This window comes from Amphiprion ocellaris, chromosome 6, assembly GCF_022539595.1.
Source record: "Amphiprion ocellaris isolate individual 3 ecotype Okinawa chromosome 6, ASM2253959v1, whole genome shotgun sequence".
Lineage (NCBI taxonomy): Eukaryota > Metazoa > Chordata > Actinopteri > Pomacentridae > Amphiprion > Amphiprion ocellaris.
Genome location: NC_072771.1, coordinates 23,114,568 through 23,130,144, shown reverse-complemented (window position 1 = coordinate 23,130,144; position 15,577 = coordinate 23,114,568). Strand labels below are relative to the sequence as shown.

Sequence of the window (15,577 nt, the reverse complement as noted above, 5' to 3'; positions counted from 1 at the left end):
CAAGCATTCTGGGAGACATAACTCATGTAGCAAACATGGGTGGGGGCATGCTGAGATAGTTTTGGTTTTCACTGGTTTACAATCTGCATAACCTCTTTTCCAACTATCTGCAATGTTAATTATGACTATCAATCATATCTTTTGCGTCTGTTTACTGTCCACAAATATGGGGATTTCAGGGCCATGGCATCATATGCAGTTATCTTGTTCATTTGTGGTGAACTGTAGAGTATTTCGCTTATCCTCTTGGTTTATTGCAAAGTTCCTCCTTTCCAAAGAAGACTCAATTATTTCACTCATAGAGTGTGCTTTACAAGACATTTGCCATAATTTACAGCACTGAAATTATGCTGATGAATTCCAGATCACTGTGTTCCAAGAGTCTATACAATATAAACTCCATTATGTTTTATCTTTGAATGTTTTTTTCTTTCTTTTTACTGTTTGTTATCAGGTGTTGTGTTTCACTACCGAGCTAGCACCAGCAGGTACACTTTGGGTTACCAGAAGGCTGTCCAAACCTGTCAAGATGTCGGAGCAACCATTGCTACTTATGACCAGCTGAAAGCAGCCTATGAAGATGGGTTTGATCAATGTGATGCCGGTTGGATTGCTGACCAGACAGTGAGGTTAGCTTCATTTCAAGATGTATACTGTAAAATCACTTTTTTGTAGCTATATTCTGAGGTGGTGAGGTGAAATGCTTTTGCACAAATGTAAGATAATGTGACCCATGCATTATAATGGATCTTTTGTTTCTCTGTTTATACAGATATCCCATTATAAAACCTAGAAAGGGCTGCTATGGCAACCTTCTTGCCAAACCTGGTGTGAGGTCATATGGAACCAGGAAACCCACGGAGACCTATGATGTATACTGTTATGTAGACAAGCTTGATGGTAAGCTATGAGGTGTCATTTAGAGGCACTGACACACACACACACTCTGGTTGAAGTAAGGAAACCTCCAAATTATTGCAGTGCCAAAGCAAATGACTTTGGCAGCTTATAGAACTACTGTGGAAATACAGTTAAATGCTTTGAATATTGACAAGTGGGTGACCTCTAATACATTTTAAACAATCTCTAATGCTGTTGAAAGGGAGCTGGGATTACAGAGAGGCTCTTAATGATACAACTCTAAGGCGGGAATTGAAATTCATCCTCTACCAAAGTGGTTTTTGAAAAAGTCACAGCAAAAATGTGATAATGGGATTTTTAAATGACTTTGGCACTGCTTATGGGAAGTCTTTGCTTTTTAGCCAACAGTCTCTTTCTGTCTGTTCATTATCCAGAATGTTATTGCTGATAGACTAAACTCCACTTGGAGTGTTTTGTGCACATTAACATCCCTCTTGTCACATGTATTGCACAGACATCTCCCTGTGCTCACTCTGCTGGGATTTGTACATTACAGCTGTGTTAGTGTACATGATATAGGTGTAAATTCATTTGGCACATTTTGCAAGTTGAAGCCATCGGTCAGTATTGTGACATTAAAATGATCAGTGTTATGAGCTGATATAAACATCCATATCTGCCAGGACATGTTGCATCAGTAACTCTGAACATACAGACATGTGCAAACACATACCCTCCAGAGACTATACATACATGTTGACTTAATCATTATTGTGTGTATTAGGGTGTAGAGAGTAACACAGAACTTGAGGGAAACACGGAGAGAGAGAGGGATTAGATGCAATAATGGTCTTCCTCTGGAACTTAACATGGAAGACTGTGGTTGCATTTGTATGTGTTCTACACTGGTGGGAACCCACAAGGCCATGGATATTCATTAGCATCACAATGTTCATTGATGCTATCCTTTATCTGTGATCTAGGACAGCAGACAAGCTTGTTGTAAGTGTTTTGACATGTTTTAAGTTGAATGGAAATATCTGATGTCATAATTTAACTATGAATATTCATCTAGGAGCTATAGGATCCAGGCTGAGATAAGATTTGGTGTTCGTGATGTAGTCTAGAGGAATTTGAGATACAGATGGAAAAGGAGCCATAACATTAATGCACTATGGTCCTTCAGTATGATATTTAAAGAGCAGAAAATGTCCAGTAGAACTACTGCAAACATTGAAATGTGATTGTTGAAAGGTTGGCATGTCTGCTGTCTGCGTTGAAAACGGAAGACATTCCTGGGTGGACAGCGTCTTCTAATCTCAATACCCTTGTAAATCAATGGGATGAAACCAACATATTTAAAACATTACTAACGCCCAAGACTAAATGAAAACATGTAGCCAGTCAGCCCTCCTCTCCTGTAATGATGTTTGGTTTCAATTAAGATCATGCTTTCCCCTGGTTTTTCATTTATATTATCCTGTAAACAAAGACAAATGTTCATATTGTTCATTGTGCATTAGCCTTTATGAGGAAAGATCCATACAAGAATGTGAAGGAAGGAAAACAGAAGGTGTAGTTTAGATCACTCAGCCACTGAGGGGAAAACCTAATGTCCTGAAGGACAGACACATTCATTGACACGCCAGGCACATTGTCTACATTGCTATCCCACCTCAGATTAATATAATGAATGAACTACTGTTGTCCTAAATATGATCGGTGGGAGATGCTTTGGGTCCCTGCCCTGCACAGCTGTGACTTTTGTCAGCTGTTTTGGCTTTTCTGAAAGGTCAAAATGGTGTAAAAATCTGCAGCCTCAGATTACTGTTAATGAGGACTGTTTGGTTCTGTTTTCACTTGAAATACTTAAAAATTAAGGATGGAATGACTGTGCATCTGCTAGCAATAGAGTGACTTATTTTGAGTATTGTTGTTCTGTTGCTGTGACTACTAATAATTTGTTGCCATTCTGCCTTTATTTTGTCTTTCTACATCCAGTCTTCATTGCATTTTGCCCTTTCTGATTCAGGTGAAGTCTTCTATGCTCCTGTGACCCGGAAGATGACTTTTGAAGAGGCCCGTGAAGAATGTAAAAAGAGGAATGCTGTCTTGGCAAGCCCTGGCCAGCTCCATGCTGCTTGGCGACAAGGGCTGGACAGATGTGACTATGGCTGGCTCTCCGATGGCAGCGCACGGCATCCTGTTGCAGTACCCAGGATCAAATGTGGGGGTGGCCTGCTTGGTGTCAGGACCATGTATCGCTACAGAAACCAGACCGGCTTCCCAGAACCAACAAGGAAGCTTGGGGCGTACTGTTTTAAAGGTAAAATCTCACTACAAGGATATTTGTTGTTACTATTTAGTGTATATGTAGTACATCATGGAACATAGTCTTGCCTGTAAATGCTGAGTCATATGATGTATGCATGTTTTTAAAAGACAGACATAATTGAATGTACAGACCATGTCCTGACAAAATCCGCTCTGACCGTAAAGCCCAATGATGTCATCTCCTACATTTATTCTCTTCTGCTTCCCCACCCTTTGATTTTCTGCTTCTTTGCACCACTGTACTGCTTCCCATGTCTGGACCAGACTAACATTTTAAAATCTCTGCAACCTGTGTCATCCTTTGTCAATTGTTCTGTTCAGTTTGCGTCTGTTTCATGCACTATGACTGCACAGCTTCAATGACAACAACAACATGAGCAAAGCATAAGGGAGGATTTTCTTATGAGCATTGCATGTTATGTGCCAGACTACAGCGTCCTGTTGACCTCACTGTCTCTCATTTTAGTCTCCTGCCCATTTCGGAGGCAGCAAAATTAGCCAAGAGGAGAGTAAAATCATAGCGGTAAAGTCTGTTTACTTTGAAAGCAGTGGACATACAAGCTCTTTTTTTCTAACTGAGGCTTAATATTCGATATTTGCTTAAGACTTTGAGAACAGACAGTATCTGTTTGGATTTTTTTGAAATCTTTATTGCTTCCAGCTGGACTAATCAAGACTCCTTAAGCTTTATCCTCATACAACCTCAATGGTTATGTGAAACAAACTGAAAAAGTTCATGTGCTCTCTTACTATTCTGAATATTAAACAAATCCTAAAGCAACCGGATCAGCTATTATTTCTGTAATGTTTCACTTAATTATAGCTTAGACATACATAGAAATAAGAAACCATGATGAAGCAAACTTAGGCATCTATAAATAGTGATGCTTCCTGGTTCACTGGAACTTAGCAGAATTAGACTAATCCCTCAGAATGTGGGTGCTTTTAACTAATCAGTATTCCCAGGGCAACACCAAACGACAGTTGATAATTGCCATTTAGAAGAGCAGCAAAAGTAACTAATACCACACCTGTCAGCCTTTTTAGACTCACTATCTAACTCCCTTTCCGTCTTTCACCTCTCATTTCCGCTGTCAGTTTGCCCTCTGTCATTCTCACTTGTACTTATCAGAGCAGACGTTTGGATAATGGACAAAGCTACTGCTGGACTTCTAAATTCAGTCATCCTTGGTGACCCCCGACCTTTCCTTTCCATCTTTACAAATGAGAGGTTGGACAGATAAGCTGTCCACTGCCTGGCCATTTACTGCCCTTGGGCCATGCTAACTCTCGCGGTGATAAGTCTCCATGGAGTTCAGAGGGCACACAAACAGGCACCCTCACCTCCTGCTCTGTGTGCTCCATGTCAGCCCTCTCAGTCATGTTGTATTTACACCCCAGTGTAAGTGCTTTTCAAGTACCCCCGTTTTCCTGTTTTCCCACTACCCGTAATACCTCAAAAATGATATAGTGTACACCTACGTCACTTAGATTACACAGACAGACAAGGAGAAAGGAGGTAGATGCAGATAATTGGTCACTGATTGGTCTTTGGATTGGCCTGAAGGCCTCAGTAACAGCGACAGCTTAAATGCGTTGGTGAGATAATGCGCTCCCTCTGAGACCAGCCCTGTTTTTCCTGTTAGGGAAAAACGTGTCTCACACTTTACATCAGAGATAGTTTAATAAAGAAACGGTTCTAGTACGTCATAGTCAACAGCTGCCCTCACACATTCAGTCTGGGTCACTGAGGAAAGCTTTCTAAAGCTGCTTCACTGGTTTTTATTGGTGTGAGTAAATTGGAGAGCATAGGAGGACAGAGGGGCATTCAGGAGGATCAGAGAGAAGTTAAAAGGACTTGCTCAGTGTAAACTAAATGCTGTGGATATGTTTACTACAATGACAAGACAAAATACAGGTTAACACTCAGATGAACTGCTGTGTACAGTAGAGAATAAAAATAGATCAACTCTATAAAACCACGACTCCAGATTCCTGAAAGTTTATATGCTCTTTAATTCTTCTGTTACAGTCACAGGGACTCTTTTATGCAGATCAGCAAATGTTTAAAGAAACACTCAAGGGGACTTGGTTTTTCACAGAAAACATAGTAAACACTGGCCTCACTGCTACAGATAACTTTGGTTAGTTTCCCATCGCTCCATTGCATGTCAAAACTTTGTTCTGTAACTTCGGTCCACTTCTTTGGAAACATTGCATATGTTAATGTTATAGCTAAAGTTAAACAATATTACGATTTAAGAGAGGAAGTCCTTCACACTAAGCTTTCTAGGAAACTCTGGAAACTCTGTGAATGTTAATGGTAAGTGTCACACTGCTGCAGCTGGGCCATATAGCTGCTTGGCTGACTCATAGGGCTCGACTAATAAACTGCTCACTTGACATATATACAAGGTTTAATTTCATGGAAGTCAGGTTTACTTATATCACCTCTTACCAAATCTTACCACAAGTGATTTCAGGACACTTTACACAGTAAGCTCTATTGAGAGAATCCCAACAATCCTCCCTTGAGGAAACACTTGGCAACAGATAGAAACTTCAGACAGAAACAGGTTCAGGAAAGGCGGCCATCTGCATTGACCTCTTGGGATGAAGGGAGAAAAGATCAGCATTTAAGAAACAGCAAACAATAAACAAGTAGCCACAGATCTAAAACATGCAGCTCCAGAACCGGAGATACCTGCAGAAAGATCCAGGGACAGAGAGGACTGATACTACGGAACAGAGCAGACACAAAGTTAATGACATGCAATGGTACTCGATAAATGCACAGAGACCAAAAGAGCAAAGAGGAGCTCGGTGCATCATGGGAAAACCCCCCCCAGCAACCTTTATGTATAGCAGCATAACTAAAGGATAGTCAGGTTCACCTGAGCCAGTCCTATCTATAAGCTTTATCAGTAAGAAAAGTTTTAAGCTAAATCTTAAAAGTCAAGTGGGTGTTAGCCTCCTGAACCTAAACTGGAAGCTGATTCCATAGGAAAGGAGCCCATTAGTTGAGAGAACTGCCTCCCATTCGACTTTTGGAAAGTCTAAGAACCACAAGAAAGTCTGCACATGGAGAATGAAGTGTCCAGTTGGGATAACATGGTACTACATAGTCTTTATGATATGTCAGAGCTTGGTCTTTAAGAGCTTTGTCTGTTAGGGGAAGGATTTCCATGTCTGTTCTGGATTTTACAGAGAACCAATGCAAGAAGTTAATGGGGGGTAAATTCTCAGCCTGGTTCCAGTCAGCACTCTCACCACAGCATTCAGAATTAGTTGGAGGTTTTTCAGAGTTATTGAGACATCCTAATAATAAGGAATTGCAGTAATCCAACCTAGAAGTAACATATGCATGGACTAGTTTTTTGGCATCGCTTCGAGACAGGATGTTTCTGATTTTGATAATATTGAAAGAGATTAAAGAAACTGAAAGAATGCCATCCTAGAGACCTGATTATGTATGCTTTAAAGGACTCATCTTGGCCAAAAATAACACCAAGGTTTCTCACAGTGGAACTGGATTCCTAGGTAATGCCACCCAGAGTAATTACATGGTTTTAATTTGTGTTTCTGAGGTTTCTAGGGCCAAATGCAGTGACTTCAGTTTTCTCTGAATTTAGACAGAAAATTACAGGTCATCCAGGCCTTTATGTCCTTAAGACATGCTTGTAGTTTTACTAACTGGTTTGTTTCTTCTGACTTCATAGAGAAATATAGCGTGTGTTATCTGCATTGCAATGGAAATTTATGTAGTGTTTCAATGAAATTCAAATTTTATTTATATTCACAAAAACAACTCCCTGTTAACAGGAAGAAACCAAGAGAGGGCAAACCTCATCTAAAATCGGTTGGAGTGAGAGGACTAAAGGATAGCAGAGAGAACCTTACAAACGACACATAAGAGAACAATAAGAACTGGGTAGACTGGGGAGGTCTGTAACCATTGATCAGAAATATGGAAAAGCTCTAGAGTCAGAAATACCGACAGAGTGGACAAAACACAAAGTATGGGAGAAAGAAAGTCAGTGACTTGGCATGGTGGCATAAAAATGCACAGGAAGTGAAAGTGAAGAGAATAAAAGAGAGGTTTTCAGTGCATCATGGACTTCCCCCAGTAGCTTTGGCCTATAGAAGCATAATGACGGGATGGTCCGATGCCACCTGAGCCAGTACGAACTGTAAGCTTAATCAAAAAAGAAAATTTCAAGCCTGATCTTAAAAGTAGAAAGAATGTCTGCCTCTTGAATCCAAACTTGACGTGGGTTCCATCGGAAAAGAGCTTGATAGGGAAGGCCTTGACTCCCGTTCTACTTCTAGAAACTCTATGAACCACAAATAAACCTGTTTCCCAATATTAGCTGAGAGAAACATTTAAAAGGTGAAAAGTATCTGTTCTGGAGCAGTACCCAGAGGAACTGTAAGACCAACTTTTGTGAGCATTGTACTGTAGAATCACTGTGGCATGAACAAATTGGAACCTATTTGATAAATTTGTTTAAAACCAACCAAGTGGGATGCCAATATTCCCAAGGACATCTTCCAGTCTCTCTAATAAATTATTGTGATCATTGGTGTCAAATGCAGCACCGGGGTCTAGCAGGGCAAGTATAGAGATGAGCCTATTATCTGAGGCTATGGGACAATTACTGGCAACTTTTACCAGTATTTGATCTGTGCCGTAATGTACTGTAAATCCTGACTGAAAGCGTGGATACAAACCATTCTGTGCCAGTGGTTACATAATTGAATTCCTACAACTTTTTCAAAGATTTTAGAAAGGTCGCTGTAATGAGGAAAACAGAAGCTTTTCCCAATACTGTTTGATGTGCTGGCCCTATAAAAGTGGTTGTTATGTCTGGTGATGTCCAGGGATGGAACATAATAATCTAACATGACAAAGTTGCAAATATTTATTGTTGCGTTTCATCATAAGCCTTAAAAGCAGCCACAAACATTCTCAGATCTTCACCAAATTTGGCACCAACCATTTTCACACAAATCCTCACAAAATTTATTCTACAAATTTTTTATTTTTAAAAAAAACATTTGTCATTAACAGCAATTGATTTTGGCATTGAAGGCACCAAACCAGAAGTGAGGGCAAATGTTATCAAAGCTTTGATATGCTGATACCAAACCTGGTATATGGATTTGGGATGCCTTCCTCAGGATGTGGAAGTCATTTGTGTCATTTGACAACTGGCGGGTGCTACAATAAGCTTTTTACCTCGTGTGTGTTGATGTGTTTCCCGTTTTTGTGTCAAGCGATACCTTGGGAGTTCCCAAAGATGAGACATGACGGACTGTGATGTCGTCGCTTAGTGTCAGTGTTCAGAGCCGCACTTTCAACATGGTCAGAGTGAGCTGCCATGGTGACTATGCCCTGCTGTGCTTGGCCCCCCCGTCGCTGTTTGCAGCTATATTTTTATTAGGTTCTCATCAATAACTCATTTCGTGTTGATTTTTGATTCATTTAATTTAGGTGGTCGGGGAGCAGACACATTCTCTATGGGGTTTTGGGAGTTTTGGGAGGGTCACGACTGTAAGGGAAGAACAGTGACATGTATCAAAGAAGGTACTAAACTTGTAATCTGTTTTAAAGATTTTGTATGTTTTACACATCATGGACACATCAAAATTGTGTCTTTCTATGTGTAAAACACAATGATTCAAATAAGGTGACTGACAAACTGCCCGTTGGATCTTTATTTTAATGTTTTCATCTTTCCTCACATCAGTATGACGTCTGTATAACACAGAGTAACCACTGGCTAACTGGACCGGTAATGTGGTGGATGTGTGTGGATTTTCAAATAGAATTTAAAACTGATAACAGCAGATAAAAGTACTGGTCATGGTCTTGATAATTGATAATAATAATTATTATTGTTATAATTATAGTTTCTCACTGATTGTTTTTTTTTCATCATTTCTGAGTTTTAAAATGATGTGCTTATGTATGTTATATAGGAAGGACATGGGTGATCAACCAGACTTCCTTTGTGGATGTGTCCGTGGCAGCAATCACCACCAGCACAACCAGTCCCACTACCATCCCTTTGCTTGAAACCACCACCAACATACTAACTACAACATCTGACACAGTATCACATCCAGAAGAATCTCCAGACTCTCCAGCTACGAATCCTCCATCCTACCCTATGTTCTCCACCAGCATGGCTCCACCTCATCCTACTCCAGGAGGCCAAGAAGAAGAGTTAATCACAACAGTTGCACCCACTATCAAAGAGGAACATGAGGACACAGAAGTTACAACTGCAAAAGACTTTGACATTAATGACTTTGTAAATCAGAGTATAAACTTTGAGGAAATTGTTCCACATCGTGGTGACACAATCTCAAAGCCCACAACGGACAGTACTGATAGCACAGTGTCCATCGACACAGATGATCACTCAGTGATTGAGATCAGTACAATACAACCTGATGTCCCCATACCAGATGACTCTCTCAGCACAGAGCCCATGTTTGCTGAAGGGAAGACAGAGGAAACTATTGTGGATTCAGGGATCACCACAGCAATGACCTCTGATCTTACTGACAGTCCAACAGAATCAACAGAACCGACCCATGAGGAAGACCTCAGCTCCTCAGAGTCACCTTCATCAACATCAAACATTGAGCTTCAGTCAACACCTTTCCCAGACTATTATGATGAGATTGAGACTGATTTTGCATTACACGCTCTGCCGCCTGTTCAGCCACCTGAACAAGACCTCTCATCCAGCCCATCACACAGCACAGGCATGGTTGATATAACTGATCAAACAACGATCCCCACAACTGTTCTCACTGATACCACCTTTATGTGTGACACCCAACCTGGTAGTGAGGTGGCGATAACCACTACAGGACCACCAGAGACCACCAGCACTGCAACACAAACTACACCTCAAACACAGGATGCACAGACACTGGTCACATCTGCAGCCGCAACATCTACTGTTGCTCTGATTGATAGTGAAACCTCAGTTGAAGATGAGGCATCGTTAACAACTGTTCGTATCTTTGATGAGTCCACCACTCAGATGCCAGAACACAGCGGTGACACCCTCACTGAATCTGACACAGTAACAGAGATTGGCACAGAGTTCTTCACATCCACTCCAGTGGCTTCAACCGTGTCCAGCACAATCACTTCTCCAGTTGCAGTGGTCACTGATGAGCAGTCCATCCAAATGCAAAACATATCAGGTAAGACACCAACAACACCTGAAATATTCATGTGAAATATTTAAATTTAAGTGACATTCAGATTTGGTTATGTGAATAATGCATGCCTGTTATATCTTTATTTGACTACAAAAACGGCGTGGTACATTATTTTTGCATCTTATTTATAGACTGGTTTTTAATAATGTTGCTGTGCAAAAGCTGGGGTTTGGGGCAACAGTGCTGTTCAGGGTGTTGAAGACAAAGCTTGATTTTGACTGTTGGAGATGATCTATAGTTAATGTACAGTAAATGTGCAGTGGTTGAAGTAAACTGATCAAAGTATGCATAGCAAAGTCTGGGTATTGGGCCTCTTCTTGGGCATTGTATTTACATGCAGTATAATCAAATAGATGTTTGAAATCTATTATCCTTTTTGCTATATGATTTTACTGTTATTTTTGACTGCTAAACAATAAGTTTCAGTTATGGCTCAGTGACTTGATCTCTTACATATACAATAAAACACATGCAGGTTCAGTGTGTTAGTGCTCACGTTTGCCTGGTGGGTCAACTTTCAGCTTATATGTTCTTCAACAGTCAGTCAGGTTAGACTGTTTTGTTTTCCGGCTCCCTGCGGCTCATGTTTACGTTTTTATGTTATCAGTGTGAACTGCTGCTGAAAGACTACTTAGCCTTAGGTGAGCAGATGTTCTGATAATTATTCTGACAAAGGCAATGGAAAGAAGATGGGAAAGATATATGAGGAGAGAAAGAAAACAAATGACACAAAGAGGCAGATTTGGAGAAAATGTGACAAGGATTGTCATAAATGAAATGCTGAAAAAAACAGTTTTAAAACTTAATGTAAAACATAATTCACTGAGGTTGTTTGCATTATCAGTCAGTATCAGATTTTAAAATCAAATGGCAGAAAGACTATCATCAAGTTTTGCTGTTAAAGCTACATTTCATTTAAATTAATACCTAAACCTTGAGAGTAACAGAGTGTAAATCACTGGTAAATGTGGAATCAATAAACCATTTGAATGTTTGAGGTAATTACTCTATCACAATAGCAAAACTCTTTGGACAGTGTATTTTTTTATTTCATAGTGATGTTCCATAACCTGGATTTCTGTTTATTTATGGTGATGCAAGTATTGCTAAAATGTTGTCATATAAGCTATGTTAAGTATATTAATACAGACAGATCTTGAATATATTTGGTTACAGAAAAGCACATATTTAGGTCTTTTCAGGTCAATGGAAAGATTGTAATGATAGATGGAGAAAAATATCTGTTAGTTATTTAAATAAAAGCTGCAAAATTCTGATTTAGTGATAGTCCGGAATATGGTGAGAGCTGCAAAGGTGCAAGCTGCCAAACAGCGGACATCAAAGTCGCCTGGAGGCCTTCTTATCATATTAACGTAGCACCAATTTTCAAAATAACCAGCAGCAGAACTATTAGACATATTTTTAGAGAGAGGTTGACTCTTTGTTGCCAGCATCTAGTGGCCATCAGTGGCATTGCACTTGAAGGTGTTCCTAGGCTTTGTAGGGTCAAGAGCACATGATCTCACAGGCAAACAGCAGCTGCACCAGTTTTTATTCCTCAAATTTTCTCTATCTAAACTGCAGATATTGTCATCGTGACTCATTGTTTGTCCCTGAAGAACAGCTCGTGTAGAGGAAGGAGATCGGCTGAGTTGGAAAGGATACAAATGAATGAACTAGTTATTTGGCAGAATCTGATTTTGAGCACAACTTTGTGGTAGGTGCTAAGTCTGCCTCAGAGAGCAGTAATCTGGAGTACAAATTATACACAATCAGTGTACTCGAGTGTTCATCAGGTCGGTGCATATTCACTACATGGCTTGTATGCCCATCTGTGCATGCACAGTATTGTATGTGAAAGAGATACAAAATGTGTATCTTTTGTGTATTTGTACTGCAAATAACTATGCATTTGCAGTATTTCTCTCCTTGTGTATGCACGCAGCCACTTACTGACAGCCAGGCTGGCAGTAACAGAGGTGTGTTGGCAGTCTACCTGAGTAAGCACAGATGCCTGTTTTCAGCACAGACTGGACACCACCTCAAGAGTGATGTCATTGCTAACTCACAGTCTCCCTCTCAGTCAGGACAGCTGGAAGCTGCCTGGCCAGAGTGGGTGATCATAGCAACTTCTACTGCTACATCATGTGATGTAGCTCAGCTGAGACACTCAAGGTCTCTTTTCTACCCTCCCAGTTTATGTGGGAAAAGCCTGTGGAAAATATTGTGGCATGGGGAGATGTGTGTTGTCTGGCTGCATAGTAACAAGCTGCACGATAATTTTTGGATATTAAAAAATTTAAATATTGGTCATTGGGTATTTAGTGTTGCCCAAAACCTGTTTCTGATTAATTGATGACAATTTAATTTACTAGTTACTAAGTGTTTATGTGGCATATTATGACTTGTTGTAACGTTGATGCTGTGAGGCAAAATGTCACATAACAATTCACAAAACCACCTACAGTACATTCTTACTGTATTTGAACACCTGTTTAACCTTCAGTTTACAAAGCCTTGCTACACTGATCCTTAATATAATACTTTGAAATTTTGGGAAATTCATGTATTTCTGTGTTAAATGTTAAATTGGTAGACTGACACAATACTAATGTATGCAGATTAAAAATAAGGCTATTACCAAATAAATCTGTTGGCTAAACTTGGAAAAAAAATCTAGAAAAGTTCATAGTTAAAGGTATTTAATGATTGAAATTTTCTTTTTCTATGTTGTTTTTTTAATTCATTGATTAAGACTGCTGTTACCTCCAATAATGTTGGCTATGCAGCAGTCCAAGAAAACCGGTAGCTGTCATATTCAGTTATCTGATGACGTGAATGCTTAAAATAGTAAACATGCGGACTATTTTCCATCATTACCTTTACTCCCACAAGATGCTTTTATTGCTTAAAGTCCCTAAAAAAAACTCTGGGTGTATCAAAGTTACATATTTAGAAATAAGATTATTTTTTCCCATGAAAAAATCCTTAACTGTCTTAAAATGGATTAGATGTATTTCTACGCCGCTGTTTACTTTAGAATTTATGAATTCCTACCTCTTCCCTCCCCACTTACTGCAGCTCAGGCAATCCAGCTCACCTACAACTCTGATCAAACACTCTAAAAGCTACTCTACACAATGCAGTGGAAAATTGTAATATAAGTCGTATTTGTGCAAACCAGGGACCAGTTTGGAAGAATAATGACATAGAGAACTCCACCCAACAAGTTGACAGGATTGGTTCCTTAGGTTTCTTGTGTATGAAACCCTGGAAGTCTGAATCCATGTTTTTGAGACTATCATTGGTACACTATTGTTTCAAGATGGAAATGCTCTGCTATGGTGGTGACTGCTTATTTCACTCATAATATGTCTTCTAGCATATTAGAAAGCCACCATATCGACATGTTAACAAGGTAAAAATTGGATTTTCACACCTGTAGCTGTATATTGTATACATGTAACATTTTCTTCCTTAAGTCTCTGCCAGAAAGAAAACTAGTGTATTTCCAAAAATGTTAAACTGGTTCTGTAAATACTTTCCTTGATTATAGTGACAGACTCAGATAAGCTGGTTGTGGATAATTGGCTTAGGTACAGAATATAGACTGCACTGGCACATAAGTGCTGAACTCAAATTTGTCCTGTTTGTTGCCATTACAGTTGTGTTTGTTCTTGACTCTGCCATAAAGATTATATCAACTAGCACTTCTTTGGAAGCTCCTGCACAGCCAGCAGATGCTGCTTCATGAACATGGACTAGAGAGAAATGCTGTACATGTGTGTGTTTCTAGTGTAGTGAAGGATAGTATGCGAGTGTGTGTGGGTCAGTCATGTGCATCCATCGCCTGAGTTCCCAAGCCTGACCTGGACTTCTAACAGGTGTCTCTCTGCAAAGCTGTGCTGGTGCAGGTGTCACTGGTTGCAACCAATAATCTTTTTAAATCATCATTTGTGGGAAACAGAGAGAGAAAGGCGGGGCAAGGGAACAGAGACGGAGCGAGCAAGAGAGCAAGAGAAGGAGGAAGAAGGATTAAAGTTTGTCTAGCAAAGAATTACCAGTTTTTGTTCTTGGGTAATCACTTCCTCCTCTTTGCCTTCACAGTAAACACTGCTAAACAGCTCAGGCCCAAATGGACCACACTGTAAATTTTTGGATTAACCACAGCTCTCTTATCACCAACTGTTATGATATTTGTTCAAAGCAGGATGAAATGACTCAACTCAAAGCTTTTTTTATATGGACAAGCAACACGAAACAGGAATCCATGCTCTTGTAGGGAGGCTGGACAGATGAGTCAGAGAGATGAAGGTGATTTATGGAGATGAAGAGCTATAGTGTGTTTATATTAGTTAATTTTCTTTATTTCCCACCACATCATGATGATAGTATGTGTTGTCAGGATTTTTTTACACTTTTTATTTTAACTAAAGAGAAACCCATGGACTCAAGTCATTTTCTGAGGTTAAAATGTCATGATTTGCGTCTATTATTTTGAATATCTTCAATATCTTGATAGTGGGTTTTATGTAGTAGATTAAAGTCACTAACTCTTAGAGGAGGTGGATCACTTCCAGCCAGACAACATCTCGTTTATTTATTTGAATACATAAACCCATCAGAGGCAACGTGGTGTAGGTGGATGATGATAACACTGCTGAAACAAGAACTGAACGCTGCTTCTGTGTTAGACTTAAAATGAAGAGCAGACAGCTGACATCTGAAGTCACTTCAGGAAAGCTGTATTTAGATCATATACAAGGTGTGGGCACAATAACATGAACACTTTTACAGTATTCAGATTAGTAGTTATACTATAGATCTTAAATTTGTATGATCATAATGTCTGGATTGCTTTTAAGAATTGGACACAAATGTTAAAATTCTGCCGTCTTTTTATATTTTAGTCTATGTTGTGGATTTGGAACACGTTTTGGATTGTATTATATGATATGATATTTATGTGTCGCACCCCATTTGCATTGAAATATACTGGCAAATGTCTCGACAAAGCATTTAACAGTAATGATATATGTCATAGGCCATAATTGTTGCTGACAGGCTAATATACTATAGTTATTGTTTTCTGTGATCCATCTGCTGTCCTTTGCTCAGTGAAGACAGAACAATTTTA

The 15,577-nt window shown here is 39.5% G+C and overlaps 1 protein-coding gene across 1 annotated transcript in view; it reads left to right on the top strand.

Annotated features, from left to right (window-relative positions):
• Positions 1–15,577, top strand: part of vcana (versican a) — a 55,298-nt gene that overhangs the window by 10,988 nt on the left and 28,733 nt on the right. The window contains exons 4-7 of the mRNA XM_035953455.2: positions 455–629; positions 773–900; positions 2,894–3,187; positions 9,178–10,422. Of these exons, the coding sequence (XP_035809348.2) occupies positions 455–629; positions 773–900; positions 2,894–3,187; positions 9,178–10,422 (1,842 nt within the window). The remainder of the gene's footprint in view (positions 1–454; positions 630–772; positions 901–2,893; positions 3,188–9,177; positions 10,423–15,577) is intronic.